Source organism: Schistocerca nitens, chromosome 11, assembly GCF_023898315.1.
Source record: "Schistocerca nitens isolate TAMUIC-IGC-003100 chromosome 11, iqSchNite1.1, whole genome shotgun sequence".
Lineage (NCBI taxonomy): Eukaryota > Metazoa > Arthropoda > Insecta > Orthoptera > Acrididae > Schistocerca > Schistocerca nitens.
In genome coordinates, this window is record NC_064624.1 from 21,895,442 (window position 1) to 21,922,252 (window position 26,811).

A 26,811-nucleotide genomic window follows, 5' to 3' on the forward strand; every position below is an offset into this window, starting at 1 on the left:
ACAATGAAAGTGAAAAGAAGTAAATGCAAAAAAGAAAGTGATAAAAAATAACTGCAACAAAGACAATAGAAATAAACATTGTAACAAAGAAATTAGTAAGAAACAACTTCAGTGAAGTCATATATTACCCATGAAAGATGAAAAAAAAAGATTTTTTTAAATAAAACCTGTCCAACTTAAAAGTGGAAGCTATTCTTTACAGAGAGTACTACATAGTACTGATGAACCAAAAAAAATCTAACTTTTCTGGACTAGCATTTTTGAAAAAAAATACGAAAATTATTAAAAAAATAAAATTCAAAAGGCAACAGTAAAAGAACTTTGGCAGATATGTCCAAATGGAGGATATCATTGTAATCATAAAGCAATTATCTTTTAAATTAAAAAAAACTCTTAAAATATCTAGAACAGTTACAGAGATAAAGCGTTTCAAAAATTCTTCCTAAATTCGCATCTTCAAAATGGTGTTCGCAGTCTCATCTTCGGAGGCCTGTATCTCGGGGCAGGAATTTTTTTTGGAGAAAACAAAAAATTATCGGTTTTTTACTTACTCCTGAAGTTTAACAGATGCTAAATTCAATAACATCTGAGCCTATGAAGCGATACAAATCATGCCTTCATGGCACAGCTTTGAAAAACCAATTCTAGATGAATATTGGTCCAAAGAGAAGCAGCAGAGAATTTTGAGTGAATTTTGTGGAGGAGAGAGATTTGCCTCTGGGAAGGGTACTATGAAAGGATTCTGTCAGCTTTGGATAAAAAAAAAAACTGAAATATTTGGACAAAGAGCTAGCTAGTGGGTTTAGAAACTAAGTTGCCTCAGAAAGTTAGAGAATTGCTCATACCTGCCCCTACAGGTAATGTTAGTGATATCTGAGTCATATTGATAAAGTGGAGAGGGTGAAGCCCTCAGTGGAAGATCGTAGGAGGAATTTTGATGACAATAATCAATTAGGGAGAGAATTTTAGGTAAATAGGATGAACAGGACTAATTACAGTAGAAATTCAAGGAATGGTTGGGTGGAAGATAGCCAGAATGGACACAGAAATAGTAGGAGAAATTCAAGTAAAAGAAATGGAGCAGATTATTTTAATTCTGGATCAAACCATTTAAACTAGATAATGCTCCAGTTTTGGCTCGCACTAGAGCAGGTAGTGATGAAGAACCATGTGTATATAAATGTGCTGTAATCACAGGTAAGGGTAATGTAAATGATAGTAGTAAGATGAGTGTAATTTCTAATTCTAGTGAGATGTTGAATGATGGTGTGGGTAGCAATGTTTATCCCATAAAAGTAGAGGAGGAATGTACTATAATAAAATCAAGTGATGAAACACAGTGTGTTGCTATCTACATCTACATCTACATCTATACTCCGCGAGCCACCTTACGGTGTGTGGCGGAGGGTACTTATTGTACCACTATCTGATCCCCCTTCCCTGTTCCATTCACGAATTGTGCGTGGGAAGAACGACTGCTTGTAAGTCTCCGTATTTGCCCAGGATGTCCAAAGTGTCCAGACAGATGGTAAATTTTTAAGAGAACATAAGGAATTCAGGTGTATTGCTTTATGGTCTAATACTGGAAACAATAATCAACTAATAAGCCAAGTATTTGATGACAATCAAAGTGACAGTGGGTCTGATTCTGACAGTAGCTGTAATGATGATAGCAGTGACGAATTCAGTAGTGACGAGGATGAGGTATTTAAATTTATAATTGATAATAATGACAATGTGTTACATAAAGAAACAATAAAGGAAGATAATGTTAGGTGTAATGAAGAGTTGGAGTTTGAGAGTGGCAATGAGGAAGAGAACCATGCTATTTTGTCATTTGACTGTGGCTGGTAATTAATTTGGTAATCTGGATTATAGTCTTTCCAGGCAAAGGATTAATGAGGATTTGTTGTATGAAGAAGATCAAATGGTAAGTAAAAAGGAAGTGTGGCACCCTGTAACAAAAGCAAGTGATGGTAAGTGTTTACTGGACAATGGTAGCGATTTGAAAGGCATCTCACAGGCATTTTTTGAAGCTATTAAGAACACAGAGGGTATAGTGGTGATGCATGTTTCTGGAATAAGAATTATTGGTGCTACTGGTAAGAGGTATTATTAACTGTGAAATATGTGTAATAGGTCATATGTTAAAACAATAACAGTGTTTATTCAATATGTAGCATATTATTCTGCAATAACTGTGTGATCAGTTTTCTACTGCTAATAGATGTTCGACAGTAAACTATGGTAGCAGTACGCTGATGTTTGCCTGAGAACTATTAACGAGGCTTATCGAAAGTTAAACAATAGCGCACTGGCCATATTAACTGTGTATATTGTTGGGTTGTGAACAGTGAAAGTAAAGAACTGGGAACGCAACTGTGCACCTGTCGGCTACATTATTTACAGTAGTCAGTGTTGAATTTCCACTGCCCATTTTTCAGCCAGTATCACAACACAGTACGTCAACACTGAGGACCATCAGTGAAGAAATAAAGTTGGCAAACGTCGCAAGCTGACACATTCATTTCCAGCTGGTACACACCCATTCAAAAAAATATGCTTGTTCTTCACTTCACTAGATTAGATTGCCTTAGATACACTGTTCAATGTATAGATCAATAGTGAGGAGGTCCTAACAGATGTAAAGTATGTCAGAACACAAAGAAACAAGGAAAAACAATTTTCAAACCAGCCCATGATTGATTAGAAATTCACTTAGAATACCACTCCAAAAGTACCACCACGCTTTGTAGCCTACTGGATCCCTTTAATAGAGCCTGCCCTTTATGTACCAGCTGTTTGTTATTATCAGTACTAGTTATATATATGTGTGTGAAATGTGTTCCAGAACAACTGGGATATACTAATAAAATCTTCTAGGTTTCCAGAGCAGGACAAACAAGAGTTAAAACTCAAGTTTTCAAAGATAATCACCATCTTCTTCATCTGGGGATGTGCCCATATGACATCTAAAGCATTCAGTGTGAGCGTAGGCCATGTTACACGGAGCAGACACAATGTCGTATTCAGCAGTACTGCCTGGAGCACATCAGCTCTGGGGCAGAGAGACAAATTGGCAGTCACTGAGCACAGTTTGGAAGAAAGCTGCATGTTGTGTTCTGAATGAGCAAGAGTCCTTTGTAATGCAATGTAGTTTGGGACAGCATGATAAAGGAATCCATCAAATTTAGGGCTAATAACGGCCTCAGAAACAGAGATGGTGGCTATTAACAAAGTTCTGCTTTGGACCTGTTACTGGCCATAACACACTGTGAGAACTCAGAGCTGAGAGATATCTGTACAATGTGCTAGTTGTTATCTGACTGAACATGCTGGGATTCAAGTACACTCCCTCATCTGCTCCAATCTATGCTGCGTCAAGGGCAAGGACAACTCAACTCGCTGCAGTACCTGTATAAGATCAAGCAAGATGACATTTCAACACTTTACCATAAGACGATGGTAGCGACACTCATCGAACTGTCGCATCTGGAAACCCGAGAACTTTATATTAGTTCAACACACAAAAAAGATGATGATGTTTTACATATACATGTTGGCACCAATTACATTTATTTGGTTTTACTATTTTGTCATGTATTTGGTATAATATGTGGTTCTTTAATACAGGACTTTTGGACTCTAGTCTTTGATGCCATTACTGCTATGTATATTAATTTCAAATTTAGTTAAAAATATCTATTATTATTTTATTTGGCAAAATAAGTGCCCAAAACATGTACCTTCATTCTAAAACAATATTCTTCTTAACCCATTTTCTGACAAAGCTTCTAACATTGGAGTGAATACAGTGCGTAAAGTCCCACCCATAAAATGCAAATGTTATTCTTAACATACTTTAATTTTACCAGCTGAATCCTACACGCAAACTAGCTTGCTTACACAGTGTTCTCTTGTACAACTTAATGATGTTCGGTGTTATGGGTGGGACAATTCATATTGAAATTAAAATTAATTAATTTTGAAACAATACTCATATCAAATGAACTTCTAATGCAAAAATATACTTCTTTTTGACTTGGTTTTTAAGAATCTGTCTTGTGCTCTCAAGAATGGCCCACTGGACTACAAATGGGGTTGCAATGATACACTGTTCTAGTGTTTTGTTCAGCAGAGAAAAGGAAATAACGGATGGTCAAATTTGTGTGTTCTACAATGAATGTTTTTTAAAGGGCTAATTACAGTATAAAATATGTACTTTCAGCTTTAATTTGCACAGTTTTGAAACTTATATTTCAATAAATATATTTTCAATGAAGTGTCCCTGTTTTTCTGGACCTGTTCAGCAGTCTTTCAGCTTCAGCAGCTGACCCTTGTCTGCTTACAGCTGTAAAACCTTGTTCAAAGTTGTAGGTTTTCATAAAGAGTGTATATGCTCAAATGCAGCATTAATGAGTAAATAGAAAGTAAAATGAGAGAAAACAGCTTTTAAGCCACAAAAATACAAGTGTAGTTATGTACAATCATCTTCAAGCAATAAGCAGCAATAAAACAAATGAAAATCCAGAGAGACAGAAATTTAAACACACTGTATGACTGGAATAATGTCTTTGCACTTCAGACTAAATAAATTGCAAATGCCGTCTCATTTGGATTCTGAACAAGTATATTGCCTTCCTGATGCTATTGATGGTGCTTTTGATTTTAAATATGTGATGATCCGGAATCCATTAAGTACCTTAGGTAGATGGACAATGGAAGGAATGGACGTAGCCAGCGGGATGCAAAAAGCTGATAAGTGCTGGAATTTCTTCACCGACTTTAAACACTTTGACTTTGAATACTACAAAATCATTCTAACCTCTGTTTCCCCTAATATTGTTTACAACAATGGGCTTGAACTGTTGATTTTCTCTTATCCTAGCAACTCTGTGGACTTCAGCAAACCTTTCTTGATCAAATTCAATTTCTTTAATTTCTTTCTCTGTAACGTAAGACAAGATGATGCTTGAAATGCTGTCCTTGAATTTAAATAGATCAAGACTACAGTGTAATCTATCACTTTGTTAAAGTAATGTATTGCACAGGGTATTTAGCACTGATGAATGATGACCACCAACTACTGGAGCACATTTATTTAAAGTAGTTTGGATAGTGGGACATTCATGTTGACCACTGGGTTTTTCTGCATGTGTATATTGACTGAATGGTGAGGTAGACTATGTTGCTACTGGACAGAGCAACACTGGAAGTGGCTTCCATTTGGCCACACTTGCTGTTCTTAATGTTTTCTCTGTGCAGCAGATCCCTACTTCAGATATGTGCCAGGCTCCTAGGATGAAGACACATGTGACAATGCATCAGACATACACAGAACCAAGAAACGCTATGGACTGTAACTTGGTTTGTTGCAAATGATGTTGAAATATACTAGCCAAGCAAACAGAACAGCTTGATATCTTTCCTGTGTGTAAAAAGGTATAATAATATATGTGGTTTACAGAAGAAGAAAATTCTCTCATGTAGTAGTGTGCACAGTAGTAGTCTGTTGTTGAGTCTTCAGCACTCAGCAGCATGCCAAAAAGGAGACACAGTCAGTAATACAAGGCATACAGGGTACAGCTGTACACTGATTTGGAGATGGGGCAGTGAGATGGGGGGAGATGAGGGGGGGGGGCAGTTTATGCAGGTAATGAGCAAAAGGTGTTTTGACAATAGTAGCTAATGTACAGCCCTCATCAGAGAAAATTGTCATGTAGGTACCCAAGAAAAATTTCGTTTGTGGTGAATGCCTCACAGAATAGCGAATATGCAAAAAATTGTTAAGATACTTGAAAGAAATTAGTATTTTTGTCATAATGAGTTCCAGTAGAAAAGGACACTGTCCACGAAAATGTGGTCAACTGTGAAGGTTACTCAATGCAGCAATCATTAATAATACTTTATTCAAGAAAAGTTTATGAAGAATTGAGCTGTTGATGAGAAAACTTTATAGACTTCTCAGTGATACAGAAAGAACAGAAGGAATTTAGTTGTCAATACAAGAATATTAAGTTACTCAACAATAATTACAACACAGAATAAAATACATGTCTACAATCCAGAAGATTGAGATTTCGAGCCGGTGGCTGTTTTCTAGTCTTCAGTTCCTTGTCATCACACGCCAGTTAACTGCAGTTACATTGGCGGCCTATCAAACACCAGAGTTGGCCACTGCTGCAGCAATTTCTATTGTAGCCTTCCCACCATGACGGTCCCACTTCGCACTGGCAGTTCGCCGTGCCTAGAGCCACTGAAAGTCGTAATTGAGCTGTATTTGAATCAAAATAACGTGCCTTCAAGTGGTACTATGTGTTGTGAGAAATTTGAAGTCAGTGGCTGGCCAGAAAGTTGAGTGTTATTGGGCTTAGAATACTGAGTCAACAGACAACTCATTAGCGTTTTTACATTAATAAATTTTAGGCAACAAATGGTGGAAGACAGACTGAGGATTTAAGTGCAAAAGTAGATATCACAAATATCACAAATGGTAGCCTCCAACAGCATATTCAGGAATCTCACGAAGAGGAAAAAAAAAAGGAGATAAATACAAAAATAACTGACTTGTTAACATTTTACTCACTTTACAAGAGTAGTTAAGTATTAAGATAAACGAACTATGTGATCTTGTAAGAAATGCTGGTTTTGAACAATTAAAGGAGGTAGGTCAGAATATATGAAAGAATTAACTAAACAAATGTTTACAAAAGTAAATGAACAATTCTTAAGATACGCAAATGTGGTTACATGTGTTAGAGCAGGGTAAAAATTTGGACATAACAGCTTTACCAGGCTCCACTTTCAGAACTTTGGAGGCATGAGTAAGTGAATTAATTACTCAAAAGGTACAAGAAACAACAGATTTATCAGTCAGTACACTATGGTTCACAGTTGATTTAGGAAAAACAGAAGAGGAACTAGGTAAGCTCTGGGATGGACTTAATAAAACCAGAGATAAATTAAGTAAATGGAAATTTTATGAAAGCAATCGCCTTTCACCAGAACTATCGGAAGAATTAAATTTAGATGGAGAAGATTTAAGATTTATTTACACTCTCAACCTAGGAGGTGGTGCTAGTATTTCATCTGGAGGGCATCATAAAACACTACTGACACAATGTCTCTCACATGGCCTGGTGTAGTATTATTTAGTTAATAAGAGTATACAAGGATTTTATTTACACTGGTATTAATTATAGTCACACTACTTATTTATTTATCTGTTCTTTAAAAATACCAGGTGACAAGAAAAGTGGAACTCAGAATATTGGGGACAGATTAACAAACTATGCAAGGAAGAGATTGCACCAATAATAATCAAGACCCTCTTGAATGGAAAAGGAGGCCTCTACAATATCGACACTGTAAAGAAGAATATTACATAAAAACGAAGTACTAGGCTAGACGAACAACTGCTTGTCACATTCTGGGATTCTTATATACCCTACAGATATTGCAAGTATCTTCAGATTTCGTACAAACAGTAGCTCGAGTAGCATTTACTGGTCTCAAATAGATTACTAATTGGTATGAAGATCATTATGCCACTTGCTGTACTTTATGTTTTCCCTGTGCAGCAGATTACCACCTCAGAGTTGTGACAGGCTCCTTGGAAGAAGACATTCTTGACAGTGCTTAAAAAAGTCATGGAACAAAAGAAACATGATAGTAGGGTGTGTTCTAATCTGTAACTCTGTTCATTGCAAATGTTGTCAAAATGTGCTTATCAAGCAGACAGAATTATTTGAAGTCTTTCTTGTGTGTAAAAAGCATTACAATGTTTATCGTTTACAAAAGAAGAAATTTCTCTCATTTAGTAGGGTGCACAGAAGCAGCCTGCTGTAGAGCTGCCAGCACTCAGCAAAAATGAAAAGGCAGTGATATGAAGCATACACGGTATACCCAGATGTCAATTTGGGAGAGGGGGGGGGGACAGCAGGGGGAGCGGGGGAGCGGGGGAGAGAGAGAGAGAGAGATAGAGAGAGAGAGAGAGAGAGAGAGAGAAAGAGAGAGAGAGAGAGAGAGAGAGAGAATGGTAGCTAGTCAGACCATGACTTTTTTTATTTATTTTCTTTTTTAAAGAACCAGTTTCTCTATTAACTCTTCTACAGTTGAATGATGCATCTCTACAACATTCTTATTAGTATAAACCCCTGTTTGTACTGTATAATTTCTTCTGGGTCATATTCTTTTAAAAACATGTACTGAATAAGATTCTAGGTCAGGTTATACAGGACATGGTTCACAATATTGCAGCATGCATTCTTTGATTCCAAATGGCACAGTTTTCTTGATTAATTCCTCATAGTTACCATCCTTGATAGCTGCTGCAGCCAACAACAGTTGGCCATTTTTATGTATTACACATACATGAACTGAGTGTACCAGCCACGATTAGGGAGAAAATAAAAATGGGTTTAAAAAATGAAAGAAAAGTAGTTGAAATTGGATCTTATTGCTTTCTTTTCAGATTGATGATTAAACAATTCAATATAAATTCCTATTACTACTCTATTCAAAACAATAACCCATTCTTACAACTACTTTATTAGTGCCTCTTTTCATGCCCTGCCAGCAATGCACCTGAAAGAATCTTGTCCATCTGCCAATTCATTTGGGCAAAATTAATAAAAAATTTAGGAGACAAAAGAACTGAGAAATTAGTGAAGATCTACAAATTTCTGCATGCTTCCAAAAAGTAGTTAATAGTACTTTACTCTCATGACAATTCTACATCAAGTTAGTTTCTTTTTGCTGGGAGTGTAAATGTTATTTTAGTTGCATTTCTTAAATTGCAAGAAAAGTTAAAACACAATATTAATAAAATAAATTCTTGTGACACTACATATTTGCCTTCAGTAAATATGATGGCTCTCTTTAGTTCGTGTAAGGGTAACTATGTAACATTTTGTATGTTAATTGAATTTTCATATTAGATATAGTTGGGTTTTATTGATTTTTTTTACAATTGGTTTAAAAATGCAATCTTTTTGGGTAAGGTTAAATTACAACAACTCTGGTACCAGCAGCACTACTTTGGCCTGAGTTCACAAAATTTTGAGAAGACCAATTCCGGAACAATACATGTCTAAAAGTCATAAACACAACAAAGCATCAGGAATCCAATATATTTACTCAGAATATGAACAAGACAGTAATAGCAATTTATTCATTCTGACGTGAAAAAGAATTATTCCAGCTGTGTTTAGAGTTCTAACATTCTGAATTTTCGTTTGCTTTATTGCTGCTTATTGCTTGAAGTTGATTCGTACATAACTACACTTGTATTTTTATGGACAGAAAAAAGGTTTCACTGATTTTTCTTTCTGTTTATTCATTAATATCACGTTTGAGCATAAAGATGTGTATGAAAAGTAATAACTGTGAGCAATTATTTTTTCACTCATAAGCAGGCAAGAGTAAAAAATTAAACTACAGTGCCTCTCAAGTTGAAAGGCTTCTCTTTTTAGATACAGAAAGATTATAAAGATTAAAGAACATACAGTTGAGATACAGACTCCAAAAACTACACAAGTTTGGCACCGAAAACATTTACACCAAATTGGTAGGAGCATATAATTTGACAGAAAAGGCCCAAGGCTATCAAACAAAAAGCACAAGAAGACAGCACAGTTGTCGGCCAAATCTGTTGATTAAATTGTGAATTGTGACTGGTTAAAGATGGGCTCTCAAAGTCACACAATGAATTTTCTGTCATTTTTGTAGTCTTACGGCTATTACAGTTTGCATTTAAAAATGTCAATGATAATATCTTCTAATTCAGCACAAAAAGTTGTTTAAGTGCACATAAGCAAGGGCTTGTAAACTGAAAGTACCTTTCACAAAAGTTATCCAAAGTTCACACTTTGGCACGTGTGTAGGTGGTGCAAACTCGGGAACTCTATTCACGAGAGGCTGTAGAAATGAACCAAAGGAGATATGGAGCTGAATATTAGTACATATCCATTCAAGACATTGTGGAACCTTCTGATAAAATTAAATGAACCAAAGGAGATATGGAGTTGAATATTAGTACATATCCATTCAAGAGATTGTGGAACCTTCTGATAAAATTTCATTACATTCACAAATGGTCCAGCAGAGACTCCTGTTACACTTGAAATGGAATGAGCCAATTTTCAAACTGTCCGTGTACTCCACACCCTAACAAGGACTGTACAGGTGGAGCAGAAAGTGCGCTGCAGTCACAAACAATATTCTATATTTATTCAGAAATGTATTCCATTAGAAGTGATTTTAAGGTGGAAATCAGTTTTTAAGCACCAGACTGTGCTTCTCTCTGCGTATGTGAGTTCGGAGGAATGATGGTGAGACAAGAATTGAGGTTACAGGATGATCTAGGAAGTGGGGTGGGGGAAGTGAAGGTGGAGGGGAGGGATGTATTGTAGGATCACAGTTAGATGGAAGAGTATACCAAGTAAGGCTGGGTTCAGTACTAGTTTTGAGTTGGTAGCAAAAAAGTGTTTCCACTTTAGGAAGGAGAGTAGGTCTTTAACAAGCTCAGAATGACTGAATTTGTGAATGTGGCAAAAGATAAGCCGCTTTGAAATGAGGCTTTTGGAGAAGAGGTTCACTACTATGTTACAGGACTGTTTAGGTGCTGGGTTCGGTAGGATGGTGGGCGGGAGCTTGTGAGATTGTAGCGTATGTAGTTCTGCAAGATGGGGTCAGGCATCTATTAACTGATGTAAAGGAGGTTTGACAGAGGTTTTTGTAGTGGTGCTGGATTGTGGTAGTCCAATATAAGTGTACAAAGTGAATAGACTTTACAGTTTTTAAGGTGGCACTGTGCATGCTGCTCTTGTTCCTGCAGTACGTGGGTTTCAAATTTGGCAATGTGATGTGGTAATTGGTACAGCAGAGTGGAAATATTTTACAGGCAGTGATGATGTAGTGACAAAATGTTTAGGACTCAGTTATATATTGTGTAGGGCTGAGTTGGTGAGGGCTGTGGAATGACAGAATTATAACATAGAATCACTGTGGAAAGCTGTTTGGGAGCAATTCCACAAACTAAGCAGCAACACACAAACAAGTTATGTGGGAGTGGGTTCGGTATAGGGGTAGGGAAACTTTTCTGTATTTACACAGATGGAAGGAACTAAAATCGATTGTGGAGAAAAAAAAATAGTAACAGAGCATTAAAACATATGGGAATATTCTGAAAACTGGAAAAAGATGAAACCAAATTAAGTATAGCGAAGGAAGGATAAAGCTACATGAAGCACAGTAGTAAGACATCAAGATGTAAATAAGACCAATAAGAAAACTGGATGAGATTAAAATGAAGACAGGAATAGAAATAAATAATAATACAATAACAGTGTGAAACACATGTTGGTATGTAGGTATGAATGAAGCAGGCAGCAGTTGTAAATGGGTTGGGCATGGTCAGTATCTTGCCTTTTCGTTATGATGCACTGTAAAGCCTGTCACACAGCTTAAAAGGTAAGAAGACACAGTGCTGCCAATGTACTACCAATTCACACGGGTCCATACTGTACCCTATAGCAAACAAAAAGTGAGATACCAACTGACCTGAATTAGGAGTTAACATAAGACTAATTTCAATTAAAATCAGTGGCTTAACAGAAAGGTTCATTTTCTTCTACCATAAAACAAAGAATGAAAATAGTAATCTACAAGCATCACGGCAGTAAAAATATTCCTCAGGATGGATGTATTTATGTGTGACATAATGTGGAATTCACAAACTGATTTAGTAACTGATTTGAAGTTTTATTTTTCCCAGAGCATTTTAATGCACTGGAGGCCACTGACGCCAATAATTTTTGGACTGGTTGCATACCAGTCTCTTCACACCAGGTCTGTTGGGTGCTATGAAGGTCACAACTGTTGCTGTGGCAGAACACTGACATTTCCTTGAAAGTGAAGGTTTCATTCTTATTTTTGCCCTCGCTAGTTTCAACACTATCTGATTTTTTACAATTAAAATCTTAATTTCAATATAAGATTAATAAAAGCCAGTTGTCATGTCATTTCCTTTTTTCATTTATTATTAATACAACAACATACCAGTCATCGTACAGAGCAATAAGTTAAGTCTTCATGAATTTCCTTCTTTTCCTTGTAGTACATTTACTAAATTTAGCATATGCTGCTCTATTTAAAAGGTTTAATTTCACATTTTTGTAAGAAAAAAAATCCTTCAGCCTGTCGCGCAGAATTGCTCACTGAACAGCTAGCTAATTAATGCATCAATACCCATTTGTGACACATCAGGAGGGTAACAAGTTGTGTACCTGGGATTCTATCTGCTTTTATAGTTTGCTTCTCAGTTGGTCTTACTAGGATGATTAGGGTGTGTGCATCCTGTATGTGGATGCACGAGGAGTTGGCTGTGGTCCGCAAACAGCTTGAGGCACTTCTGGCTACAATCGGTCACCTTCAGACTGCTGCCTCAGGGTACAGTGGTAGTGGAGAATCTGGCGTGTTGTATGGGACACCTCAGGTGTCACTTGTTCTGCCCATGGGCTCTGCTAACCAGGCACCTCCTAGTGTACATGATGCGGTGGATTCACCCTCACTGCAGGGTGAGTATAGGGAGGTAATGCATTTGCATCAATCAAGGCGGAGAGCCAATGAGGAGACCGGTCGCTTGGCCTCACCCTTTCACCCTTTAAGTAAATATGTGGCTGCTGCTTCAGTAGGATATGGGCAGGCCCACAGGAGGAGGGGTTTACTAGTTATTGGGAACTCCAAAATTGGTTGCGTTGTGGAGCCCCTTAGACAGACACTGTTCAGGGCTGGAAAGAAAGACAATGTGCATTCGGTAGTGTCTCGGTGAGCCTCATCCAAGATGTGGAGGCAGCTCTGCCTGCAGCTATCGAGCATACAGGGTGCAGTAGTCTGCAAGTTGTGGCTCACATTGGCACCAATGATTTCTGTCGCCATACTCAGTTCATACAGGTGGCCAGGGGGGGGGGGGAGGAGGAGGAGGAGGAGGAGGAGGAAAAAGTGGTGGTGGTGAAGACTGCTAGCCTTGGTGTGGGGTGCAGGCAGAGCTCGCAATTTGCAGCATTGTTCCCAGGGGTGATTGGGTCCTTTGGTTTGGAGCCGAGTGGAGGGTCTCAACCAAAGGCTTCGTTGATTCTGTGATTGTCTTGACTGCAGATTTCTAGACTTGCATTATCTGGTGGGGATTTGTAAGACTCCCTTTGTCAGGTCAGGGGGTGGTCTACATGAAGGAAGCAGCTACTCAGGTAGCAGAGTGCTTATGAAGTGCACATGAGGGTTTTTTTGACTAGACAGTAGTTTGAAGTACTCTGAAGAACACTCCCCAGTCAATACGCAGCAAAGGATGTCAGACCACTTTAGGTCTAAAGAAACTTCGACTGTCAAAATTTTATCAGTAAACCGTCAAAGAATTCACAACAAAATTTCTTGAATTTCCAGCCCTACAGGAAAGCTCTCATGCTCAAAGTATTCTTGAGACCAACAGCTCACTGCAACCTAAAGTGGAAAGATCTGAGAGATTTAGAAAGTCAGGGAAAATATGTCATAAAGACAGATTAGACTCCAAGGCAGGAGGAGTGTTCACTGCAGCTGACAAAAATATTACCTCTATTGAGGTTGAAGTGGAATGCGACAGTGAAGTTATTTGGTCCCGTATAACAGACGGATGTTTTTAGTGGTGACCCTATTCCACTGTGACAGTTCTTAAAACTTCAAAGAAAGACCACAGTCAGTTGCGCATAAATTCCCAGACCATGCAATACTAGTTGGAGGTGACTTTCACCTATTGAGTATAGACTGGTATATCTATGGATTCATTGCTGAGGATACTGACAGACAGATGGCCAAAATAATTTTGAAAACATTTTCTGAAAACTCTTTTGAGCAGTTAGCTTGGTAGCCCATACGCAATGGAAATATCTTAGATCTTGTAGCTACAAACATGCCAGATCTTACTGACAATATCAGTATAGAAATGGAGATTAGCAATCATAACTAGCAATTAACCATGGTTATGAAAGATATTACATCAAGTAAGAAGGCTAGGAGAGTGTTTCTTGTAGATAAGAGTAGATAAGCAGTTGTTAGCATCTCACTTAGCCAGTGAATTAACGTCACTTAGTTCCAGTAAGATGCAAGTAGAGGAGTTACAGGTAAAGTTTAAACAGATTGTAAATCATGGTCTGGAGAGTTATGCACCTTGTAAGTGGATAAAGGATGGAAAAGCCTCTCCATGGTTTAATAATGAAATTTGGAAGATGCTGTGGAAGCAGAGGTTATTGCACCCTCAGTTCAAAAGAGACCGCAAAAACGACAACAATAAAAGGTTAATAGAGATTCGTATGTTTGCGAAAAGATCTATGCGCAAAGCATACAACAACTACCACCGTGATACCTTAGCAAAATATCTTGCAGAGAACCTGAGAAAATTCTGGTCCTATGTAAAATCCGTAAGTGCGTCTTATGCTTCTGCTCAGTCCCTTGTTGAACAGTCAGGTGTGGCAGTTGAAGACAGCAAAATGAAAGCTGAAGTTTTAAATTTCATATCCAAGAAATCATTCACACAGCAAAATCATACAAATATACAGTCATATGACAATCGGACAGGCTCCTGGCGCAGAGAAACAACTGAAAGATTTAAAAGCAAATAAGGCACTAGGTCTGGATGTACTCCCAATTTGGTTTTACAAAGAATACTCCACAGCATTATCCCTTATTTAGCTTGCATTTATTGCGAATCTCTCGTCCAGCACGAAGTCCCAAGTGGCAGAAGGGTAAAGGAACACGCCTGCAAAATTACAGACGAATATCAGTAACTTCAGTTTGTTGCAGAATCCTTGAACATACACTCCTGGAAATGGAAAAAAGAACACATTGACACCGGTGTGTCAGACCCACCATACCTGCTCCGGACACTGCGAGAGGGCTGTACAAGCAATGATCACACGCACGGCACAGCGGACACACCAGGAACCGCGGTGTTGGCCGTCGAATGGCGCTAGCTGCGCAGCATTTGTGCACCGCCGCCGTCAGTGTCAGCCAGTTTGCCGTGGCATACGGAGCTCCATCGCAGTCTTTAACACTGGTAGCATGCCGCGACAGCGTGGACGTGAACCGTATGTGCAGTTGACGGACTTTGAGCGAGGGCGTATAGTGGGCATGCGGGAGGCCGGGTGGACGTACCGCCGAATTGCTCAACACGTGGGGCGTGAGGTCTCCACAGTACATCGATGTTGTCGCCAGTGGTCGGCGGAAGGTGCACGTGCCCGTCGACCTGGGACCGGACCGCAGCGACGCACGGATGCACGCCAAGACCGTAGGATCCTACGCAGTGCCGTAGGGGACCGCACCGGCACTTCCCAGCAAATTAGGGACACTGTTGCTCCTGGGGTATCGGCGAAGACCATTCGCAACCGTCTCCATGAAGCTGGGCTACGGTCCCGCACACCGTTAGGCCGTCTTCCGCTCACGCCCCAACATCGTGCAGCCCGCCTCCAGTGGTGTCGCGACAGGCGTGAATGGAGGGACGAATGGAGACGTGTCGTCTTCAGCGATGAGAGTCGCTTCTGCCTTGGTGCCAATGATGGTCGTATGCGTGTTTGGCGCCGTGCAGGTGAGCGCCACAATCAGGACTGCATACGACCGACGCACACAGGGCCAACACCCGGCATCATGGTGTGGGGAGCGATCTCCTACACTGGCCGTACACCACTGGTGACCGTCGAGGGGACACTGAATAGTGCACGGTACATCCAAACGGTCATCGAACCCACCGTTCTACCATTCCTAGACCGGCAAGGGAACTTGCTGTTCCAACAGGACAATGCACGTCCGCATGTATCCCGTGCCACCCAACGTGCTCTAGAAGGTGTAAGTCAACTACCCTGGCCAGCAAGATCTCCGGATCGTCCCCCATTGAGCATGTTTGGGACTGGATGAAGCGTCGTCTCACGCGGTCTGCACGTCCAGCACGAACGCTGGTCCAACTGAGGCGCCAGGTGGAAATGGCATGGCAAGCCGTTCCACAGGACTACATCCAGCATCTCTACGATCGTCTCCATGGGAGAATAGCAGCCTGCATTGCTGCGAAAGGTGGATATACACTGTACTAGTGCCGACATTGTGCATGCTCTGTTGCCTGTGTCTATGTGCCTGTGGTTCTGTCAGTGTGATCATGTGATGTATCTGACCCCAGGAATGTGTCAATAAAGTTTCCCCTTCCTGGGACAATGAATTCACGGTGTTCTTATTTCAATTTCCAGGAGTGTATTCCCAGTCTGAATATAATAAATTTTCTTGAGACTGAGAAGATTATGTCCACAAATCAGCTTGAGAGAGCATTGCTCGTGTGAAGCTCAGATCAACCTTTTCTCACATGATATACTGTGAACATAATATGAAGGGCAACAGGCAGAGTCCATAGATTTCTGGAACACATTTGACACGGTGCCCCACTGCAGGCTCTGAATGAAGGTACAAGCATATGGAATAAGTTCACAGATATGTGAATCGCTCGAAGACTTCTTCAGTAATAGAACCCAGTATCAGGGACAATGGTATCATCAGGAGTGCTCCAGGTACGTGTGATAAGATCACTGTTGTTCTCTATATACAGATAAATGATTTAGAGGACAGGATGGGCAGCAATCTGGGGTTGTTTGCTGATGATGCTGTGGTGCATGGTACTGTACTAATTAAAAGTTATCAACTGAAAACTTCACTATTATACGAGATAGGAAATTTAGAATGAGCTGAGCGGAATAATCTGAAGCAGTGACACCACTCACCGGAAAGCACTCATTCCACTATCTGTGAGAAGATATTTTGATTCACTGGAAAATAATTCAATTAAAATATATACACACTTAAAGTTTGGAACCAGGCACACTATTATCTTTTGTGTCATAATATCTGTTTACTTCTGAAGTTCACCTGTGTATTATCATAGACATTATTTTTGTGGACTGAATGGCATCCTTTATTAATATGTAAAGTAATTAATTAAAAACTTAATAAAATTAACATAAGGTATTATACATTTAAATATGACTGCCAAACTTCTAGCTGGGGTGTTCCTAACATGGATGAATAAAGTGGTTGCATGAATTTTTCTAATGTAATAATCCACAACATATTTCATAAACCCAATTTTGTTCTGAGTATACAGCCCATCCAAAGTAGTAAAACTTAACCTAGTCATTTTCAAATAATTACAAGATTCCGAATGCAGCAAAAATCTTTACACCACCCTTTATAAGACCAATCCTACCCAAAGTAGTCAGTCAGTGGCAATCTCTCACATGATTAACCTATCTGCATTCATATTATCAAAAGTCAGTCCACCTAACATCTTCATTAACATCTTTCTTTTCTTTTTCTACAGTCTTTGCAGTGACATGCATTACCTTTAACTTTTTGGAAACATTCAGTAGGCAGCATATGGGTTGTGTAATTGTGTCAACATTATGAAAGACAGTGTACATGGGTTACATTCCTGGAAACTGGATGTATCAAACTGTAAGCACCAGGAATGCTGTGGTTATGTTAATATGTCACTCTTCATCTGATGAAATGCTCTGTGTTTACATCAACACTGTCACACTACCGTTTCGGATTGTGGGTTATTTTTACCGGTAATAAACATTTATCAAAGATCTGAGAGTGTTCATCAATTTGACTTCAAGGAATAGATACTCAAAATCAATTATAGTATTTATTTTGGCATATATTACAGGACAACTTTCCACAGAACTGGTGTTCACTAATAGTGCGATCTTCTGTCAGTGAGAGAGCAAATGCAGAATACAAAGTTGCAGCTAAGCACATGGTTGTCACAGCAACTGGAAACTGTGTCACAAACAAAATTTAGTTTCTGTGTCATTATCAAAAAATAGGAAATGAAAGTCTTTAGCCATTTGTGAGTAGATGGCTTCAAGCATTCTTTTTGTGCTACACAGTTCTGTTTCTTTTCTTTCTAATCAGATTTTTTCAAGATTCTAAATAATACATGATCACAATAATATCTTTGTAGTATTTGCTTTCAATTCAGCACATTAAGGTCATAAATGCATTTTTCTTTGTAGTAGCATACACACAGTGAGCAATATGTGGAAATGTAACATAAGAATGATAAGGACAGGACATGAACAACTGACTTTTGCCTTTGTTGATCTATATTGTTAACTGTTCACAAACTGTGCTCTGAGTTGTTGCTTCAGGTCATGATACGTGTTTGTATTACATCTGAACATTCTATCATATAATTATCATTAATTTTTTGATAAAAACTTTAATTTTTTTATTACTTACCTGCAGCAGTAAAGGTTCACTATTCACTGTCAACATTTTTAGTTGTTGGTATTAATGTACGGGGACTATAAAAAGAAAGCAGGAATGACGTGACAGCTAGCTTATATTCATCTTACATTTAAAATAACATTTTAATTGTTATGTGTACCACAGTTTTGAAACTCGTAGAGGTGACAAAAAGAATGAAATCTTCACCTCTCAAGAAAACAATCAGTGTTACGCCCACCAAACAGTAGTCGCTTTCCTGGCACCTGGCAGGGCCTATGGGTGAACACTGTCACACAGCCGGTACGAGAATGATTGGCCTCAGTGGCATCTAGTACTTTGTAATAAAGGGTGTAAAACAGGATCACACTAGTCCAGCCCATCAACACAGAAACGCTGTTATTACTAGACCAAATGGTTAGTGGTTTTTGTTTTACTTAAATGTTTGACAGTTGGAAACAATAGGAAAAATTATATGGATCTTAGTGCAGCTAGCAAGACTACCTTAATACACAACTTATTTCTCATATAGACATAAAATCATGTTAATACTGAGAAACAAATATGCTTTCAGTTTTTGTCTTATCCTCGTCTGGGGAAGCAATTTTCAGCTCCTTAGTGACTCACTGAACATCCCTCAGAAAAGTCTAATACATTCGAAGTGTGGCATCTCAACTCTTGTTTGTATTATCTCCATTCACTAATACTACTTTGACATGCGTGTAGAAATGCAAGTGTCAGTTGTGAAAAGCTTAAAATGCTGTAGGAGGGACAAATAAAATTGCAGATCAGCTACTAAATCCATTTACAACTCCACATCATGTCATACTAAAATGTGCACCTCAGGAGCAATGTTTTTACTGGCTGTGATTCTTGTGAATTGCTCTTTTCCTTCCTTGTTTTATGGTGTAGACATATAGTTGTAAACATATAGTACGTTGACAGCACTGTCTCTCCTTTCCTGTTATGCTGTGTGACACTTTACAGTTCAGCATATCAAAAGGCAAGGGATCTTGCAACTTATGCCACTGAATATGTGAGACTATATGTCTGGTGCAGGCAGGAGCAGGAAAATACAATGATGGTGAAGAGAAGTGGTGAGATTAGTTTGAAGATACAGAAATAAACATATCAGTCTTAGCATGCGGAGATGATAGTTGCTTTTTTTGTGTGTGTGTGTGGGGGGGGGGGGGGGCGGGGCGTGTGCGCCGTCACATATCTCTTTTGAGTATCCGGAGGTGGACTCTCTCAAAAAATTTAATTTAGTATTACATAAACGTCAATCAAAAATAAATATAAAATTAGACTTTATTACAAATCATATAACACTGTTTCCTGATTACATAAACATTGCATTGGATTTCTCAAATTTAAAGAACTTTTCTATGAATTATATAACATAGAATGCATTATTAATCATGTACAAACAAAACCAGAAAGACATAACTTGAACAAATCAGACTACATTCCAAATTTTTCTGCCTTAAAAATTAAGTAAGACAATAATACGATTATTACACAAAATTTTCTTCTTCTTACTTTCAAATAACGTGTTATTATCTCTTAGGAATCTTTATTACTTCCAAGCAAGTTAAAAGATTTCAGTGCTAGTTCTATTTCACACATTTCTGTACTACAGAAAAATTCATCAGATCATAATGTGGGTCACATTTTCTTCTTATATTATGGTTGTGGTACATTTGATTGTGAGAAAGTTACGATTGAAGAGAGAGAATGTATGGTTGTGGTCAATGTCCCCACTTTCTTAAAAAGGCTAAGACAGGAGATTTCTCGGGTGACGAGACACATGTAACTCTTTAATAATCTCATTTTGGGTGTAGACATTTTTCATTGCCCATTAACAGCCTTAGAAAACATTCACAAATCCACAAGTAAATGAAAATATTTCATTCATATTAGGAATTATTCTGATGGCAAGTGTTGCAGAGCACATACTTTTAATTTTCTAAATTAGGAGCATGTGCAACTCCCAATTTTGCTACAATCAACACAACACATCACTATTATCCACCTATACTATACAGCTTGATAATGGCATCCCCTTGGGGATAATATTCTGGAGGAGAAATGCTTTCCCTTTTGGATTTCCCAGTTGGTGAATACTGAGGAGGAGGTCACCAGAAAAACATTTCAATTTTGTAATAGAGGGAAGTTGGAGGGGAGGGGGCAGGGGTAACATTATAAAGGGAGAACAATTTTTGACAACAGCACGCAGAGCCAAATGGATGTAGATTTCAGCAGTTATACAAAAACAAAAAGCTCTGTACAGAAAAGACAAACAAGAAGAGGTGCACCAAATAAGTCTTGGCCTTCAAAGTAACCACTGTTAGCTACAACACACTTCTGACATCAGTTGTAAAGCTGTTGGAAACTGTCAACAAATTTTCTTGTGCAATCGCTCAAAGCACTGTGGTCACACACCGTTGCATATCTGTGGCATAGCAGGTGATGAGGCCTGGTGCTACCAATAAGATCCTGAGACCGAGTGACAGTCCGTGGCACAATGTTTGTTGTCTTCCCCACCTCCCAAAAAGAGTCTTCTGTCAAAATCCAAGATTAAAGGATGTCGATTGCTTTTTTCAAAAGCAAAGTCTTGATCTATCATGAATTTCTATCTGAGGGAGGTGAGGGAAATGTCTGTCGCTCAGTCTCTGGATCGTACTGGTAGCACCCGGTCTCACCTCCTGTAATGATGCGATAAATCCAACAACGCATGACCACGTTACTTAAAACTATTCCACAAGAAGTGTTTATGAACAGTTTTCAATAGCTTTACAATTAGTGTCACAAATGTGTTGTAGCTAATGGTGATTACTTTGTAACTCTCATTTTCTTTATTTTCTGAGACCATTCATCGAACTTTTTGGATGTACCTTGTATATTTCGGAGTATAATAGCACACTGTAATGCATAATGGTGATAGGTTTTCATTATCATGTTCATGTGTTTAAAAAGATGGTTTATGCCACCTTACCTTATGTAAACTGCCTTTCAAAAGAGCTGCCCTGTCTTTCATTTTCTTGTACTTCTCAACAAATCCTTCAATCTGCCACTAGAACAAAACAAGAAAGAAAATTGTTGTGAACAAAACCACAGGAATTTGCCCAAGTATTCTATCTATAGTAAAATTAACTTGAGGAAGCTGCTTGGTCCAAAACTACTTGTAACCACCTGTCAAAAGCCCAAATAGCCATCTTTCACATTGAGGACATGCATGGAGAGTGTCAGTGAGGTTCCAGAAGGTACCAACAGGGATGTGGACCCACTCCAGATCCACTATCACGGCCAAGTGTACTATGTTTCACAGCCGAGGGCCAAAGATTCGTGGCAAAAACAGTATCAAAGTAGTCACCGCATATTCTCAACCGGGTTTTGAATTCAGCCTTAGGGTAGAGGAGGGGGGCAGGGAGCGGGTAGGGGGAGGCAGGGGAGCATGAGCACAGTGAACTCCCTCTGTTGCTCGTGGTACCACACACTTACACTACGAAGTGTGTGACATACTCCATTGTTCTGCTGGTAGACGCTATCTTGCCAAGGGAAAATAAATTGCACGTATGAGTGGATGTGGTCCCCAAGGATTGATGCTTACTTGTGTTGAACCACTGTGCTTTCCAGAATGATGAAATCACCCAGGGGAGACCACAAAAATATTCGCAACACCATAAACCCCCTCCACCGGCCTGAACCCTTCAACAATTGTTGCAGTGCCATACATGCCAAAAGCCGTCTGTCTGATGGAGCATAAAACACGATTCATTTGAAAAGGCCATCTTTTGCCACTCAGTGGCATGCAAATTCTTGCCTTTCTCGATGATGGACAGCGGCCAGAATACGTGCATGAACCAAACCATTGTTGCAGAGGCCCATATGCATCAACATTTGTTGAACGGTCATTGAGGAGACACGGTTGGTAGCCCCTTGGTTCATCTGGCCGGTCAGTTGCTCAACAGTTGGTTATTGGTATACTTTCACCACGGTGGCATGTAAACAGTTTACAATCTTAGCCATTTTGGAAATGCTTCTACACTTGGCCCAAAAACCAATGATGTCCGATAAATAGCTCTGTTTCAGCATTATGACAACATCTGCACTCTTTTCTGCATCACCCCTCGACCCACTTTATATATACTCCAATGCTAATGCTGGCACCTGCCATCTGTGAGCGGTTACTGCATGTTGATATAAAACATAGGCAGTGCTCACATTAATGTGACTGAACTGTGTATAAAATTACAAAGAGACTGATGGGGTGGGCAGTACTTACCTTTAGAAGGTGGAATTTCAAGTACTGCTGATGGACACTTGTAAGTATATGGGGTGAAAAAAAAAATCGAATTCATTAGTTTCCTGATGTCTGAGGGACCTCTTCCAATCATCCCCAAGCTATCAATCTTTCCTCCTTGGGGAACATCAAAGTTGTGAGATATCTCCCTTCCTCATTCCCCCTCATTTTGTGTGTGACAATCAGCAGCACTGGCAATTTCACCTCCTAAATATAAGTAGTGGTCGGCCATAGTGTATCACTGGAATTATATATTTTTCTGCTAGCAAAAATTACACCCCATACAGAATTGTAGTCAAACAACATTAGGTATAATTTTTATTTACCAAGCAGCTGTAGATACAGGCATACACAGTGAAGTATAACAGTGCCATTTTTCAGGTTCTTTCCAATGAAGAAAGTACAGAAGCAGGAATAGTAACTGAAATTAAATGGAAAGAATGAAAGGAAAAACAAGTGCTCTTACTGAGTTGTTCACCTCCTCCTTGCTCCAGGAACTCTTGAGAACTTTTTCTATTTAATCTCAGTATGCATTGTTTCATCCAACCTGTCTTCTCTTTTCAAATAAGGAAAATCCAGGATGGAATATAACAATATTATGGAAATAAAGGTCACCACTCGCCGTATGGTAGAGATGCTGAGTCACAGATAGGCACAACAGAAAGACTGTCACAAATAAGAAGCTTCTGGCCAGTAAGGCCTTACTGGCCAAACCTTCTTGTTTGTGACAGGCGTTTAGTTGTGCCTATCTATGACTTAGCATCTCTGCTTTATAGTGAGTGGTAACTTTCCTTTTCATAATATTGCTACTTTCTTCTCTTTTGGCAGATTAATATAACTCTAGTTTCAAAAAAAAATTATGTTTTCCATGACTAGGTTTTCCTCGTCTGTGTTAATGTCTTCCTTGATGCTTGGTAAGCAGTTTCTATCAATATTTGATATAACACTTGTATGTTTGCCAACATAGGAGATTTCAAAATACAGGGTGTACATAAAGTCTAGGAACAGTTTCAATTATTTATTGCACAGAAACCAAACACTGTACAGATATCACACATATGTCATTTCGAAGATAAACACTGAAAGTTTTTTTTTCCCTATGTTTAGAACCAAGTACGGTAAGAAGCCAACAACAAGAAAGGCCATGTACCACCGGCACAACAAATTTGGTATGACAGGTAGCTTGTGCCTGACGAAGAGAAGCGGACATCCTAGTGTGAGTGCAGTGAATGTGGAGCACTTACGACAGATATTCATAAGGAGCCCTAAGAAATCGGCGCATCGTGCATCCTTTGAACTGGAAATGACTCCAATGACAGTGTGGAAAGTCCTGCTACAGAAGCTGTCTATGAAACCATTAAAATTGGAGCTAGTGCAGAACCTCAATGGCAATGACAAAGACAAGCATTCTGAGATTTATTCACAGTTGTAACAAGTGAATGGGGTGGGTATGGCATTGTTGAACACTTCATTTTTAGCAACCAAGTAACTTTTCACAGTACTGTGAATGTGAACAGGCACAACTGTCGAATCTACGGTATGAAGCATCCACACAAATGCACTGAATTTGAGCGTATTCCACAAACACAGGAGCCAATGCTAAGGAAAAGGTAATGTGGGTTAGAGGGCAGAAGGAAGAAGTAGTAAACCAGTTCATTCAGAAACTCGGATATATTAAGTGGGACTGTATATATAACTGTCAAGTGGGAATAAATAAAACTGAAACTGCTTTTAAGAGCTTCATTAAAAATTATTTAGATTTGTGGTATTCTTGTTCTCCTCTTATAAAAATCAATCTTAAAAGGCAACCTATAAAGAAAAACATTAAGTGGTACACAGATAAACTTACCAATATGAGGGAAAATATGTTATCATTGTACCACATGTATAAAAATTCTCATAAAGATGGAACGGAGCAGAAAGATGATTTGTACAAAGCATATCTTGAATGTAAGAGAACCTACAGAACTAAGCTTAGAATGGCAAAAAGAACAGCATACAGAAGATACATTGAAGGGGCTCCTAATAAGTGCAAAGCTGCATGGAATGCTGTTGCACAAGAGCATTGCAGGAATGATGAACATCGCATAGCTCTTGACCCGGATAAAGTTAATCATTTTTTCATGGACTCTGTAAGTTATATTAGGAACAAAATTGAAACAACAACCACCAATTCAAGTGATCTACTTAAGCAACAACAACCTGCAAACAATACATTTACATGGAGGACAATCGCACCCACTGAGATTACAAAGGTAGTGGCAAAGTTCTCAAACTCCCAAGAGCATGGACTGCTCTTGGTTGTCCAATTACATAATTAAAAAAAACAGTGCATATAATTAGTGAACCATTGGCCTTTCTGTTTAATAAGTGTCGAAAGTTTGGAGTCTATCCTACAACTCTAAAAATATCAAAAGTTATCCCAGTGTATAAAAAAGGGGACAAACATGATCTCAAAAATTACCGACCAGTTTCAATAGTTCCCATTTTCTTGAAAATACTTGAATCTCTTATTTATAACCAACTGAACCACTACTTTGAGTCGCATAACTTACTCTCTAATAGTCAATTTGGCTTCCGCAAGGGAAAAAATACCACCACTGCTGTTCTTTCAATTGTGAATGAAGTAATAACAACCTTTGGGAATAAAAATAAAGCCTCACTTCATTTATGTGATTTAAGTAAGGCATTAGACTGGATTTCTCATGATATCTTAATTGCTAAACTCAAATTCTATGGCATACAAGATTCTGCATTGGCAGTAATTGAATCATACCTAAAAATTGGAAGCAGTTTGCCTATGTCAGAAACAGAGACTCACAGTTGCTAGAAGTTAAGACAGGAGTCCCACAAGGTTCTGTTCTTAGGCCCTTCTTTTTTATAACTGCAGTCAATGATTTACCTCATTGTATCCCCACTTTTGTTATTTGGTTATGCTGATGCCACAACTTTGTTTGCTCAGCACGAGAACATATCAGTTCTGTAAGATATGATGCAAGATGACATGGAAGCAGCACTAAATTGGTTCTCACCAAATACACTGCTTTGCAATCCTTATAAAAACCAACAGATTACACTGGGTTGTCAAAAGAGGTATAGGTGAAAGCAGTTAAAATTCTAGGAATTCATGTAGACTTTAAGTTAATGTGGGAAACACACATCAACCACACCTGCACAAAATTGTCTCGAGTTACGTATTTAATGTGGAAACTGAGGAGCCTGGTGACAAAAGAATATTTATGAGTTATTTATTTTGGACTCTTTCAGTCACAGATAGAGTATGGACTGCTGATATGGGGACTCTCTCTTCACATCACTGAAGTTCTAAAAATTCAGAAGAAAGTGATAAGGCCAATGAGCAATTCTGGTAGATCAGAGCACTGCCGACCACTGTTCATTCAGCTGAAAATATTAACCGTTATTAATTTTTATATATACGCCTCAGAATTGTATGCAAAAAACAATATAGCAGATTTTGAAATGGGGGAAAACATGCACCACCATAATACCAGAGGCAAAACAAAATTAGACATACCTAGGCACAGGCTGACAAGAACAGGGAATTCCCATCGAATCAATAGTCTAAAAATATTTAATAAACTTCCATTTTCTTCTCGGTCGGATCACGTAAGTAGCTTCAAGAGCAAGCTACTAAATTGGTTACTAATCAATCCTTTTTACAATGTAACAGAATTTATGAATATACAATCAATCAACATTAATTTTTAAGGATTTCATTATGTGATGTCACTGAATGTATTTATCTTATGTTATGGTGTATGTTATCATCTATGGGCACTATTTGCAAAGCTCATTTAGCTTTAAGGTACTATTCAAGGAAAATGTTATATGTTGTGCATTTAAATCGCCTATTCCACCTCAGGTGGTCAATGGTGAACAAAGAATCTGAATCTGTACTGCAAAGGTAAATGTTTTTTGTGTCTTGTCACGTCAAAAATTGTATGGGCCATTCTTCTTCGCCAAGAGCACTGTCACTGGAAATTCCTACTTGTACATGTTGCAGCAATGGCTGATGCCTCAAATGAGATTGGACTCTCTGTTCATCTTTCAGCAGGATGGGGCTCCACCCCATTTTCATCGTGAATTTCCTGGGTACTTGAAAACAGAGCAGTCACATCGATGGCTCGGCCATGCTACAGAAGGGTAAATCTGTTTCATGAAATGGTCCTCCCGATCACCAGATCTCACTCTGT

At 38.7% G+C, this 26,811-nt stretch overlaps 1 protein-coding gene across 3 annotated transcripts in view; it reads right to left on the minus strand.

Annotated features, from left to right (window-relative positions):
- Nucleotides 1–26,811, minus strand: part of LOC126213421 (uncharacterized) — a 71,473-nt gene that overhangs the window by 16,451 nt on the left and 28,211 nt on the right. For 2 of the 3 annotated variants that reach the window (XM_049941162.1, XM_049941163.1), the window contains exon 4: nucleotides 21,290–21,367. In XM_049941162.1, coding sequence (XP_049797119.1) covers nucleotides 21,290–21,367 — 78 coding nt within the window. Of the gene's footprint in view, nucleotides 1–18,309; nucleotides 18,375–21,289; nucleotides 21,368–26,811 lie in introns of all 3 variants that reach the window. The other variant, XR_007541163.1, reaches the window with a different exon arrangement.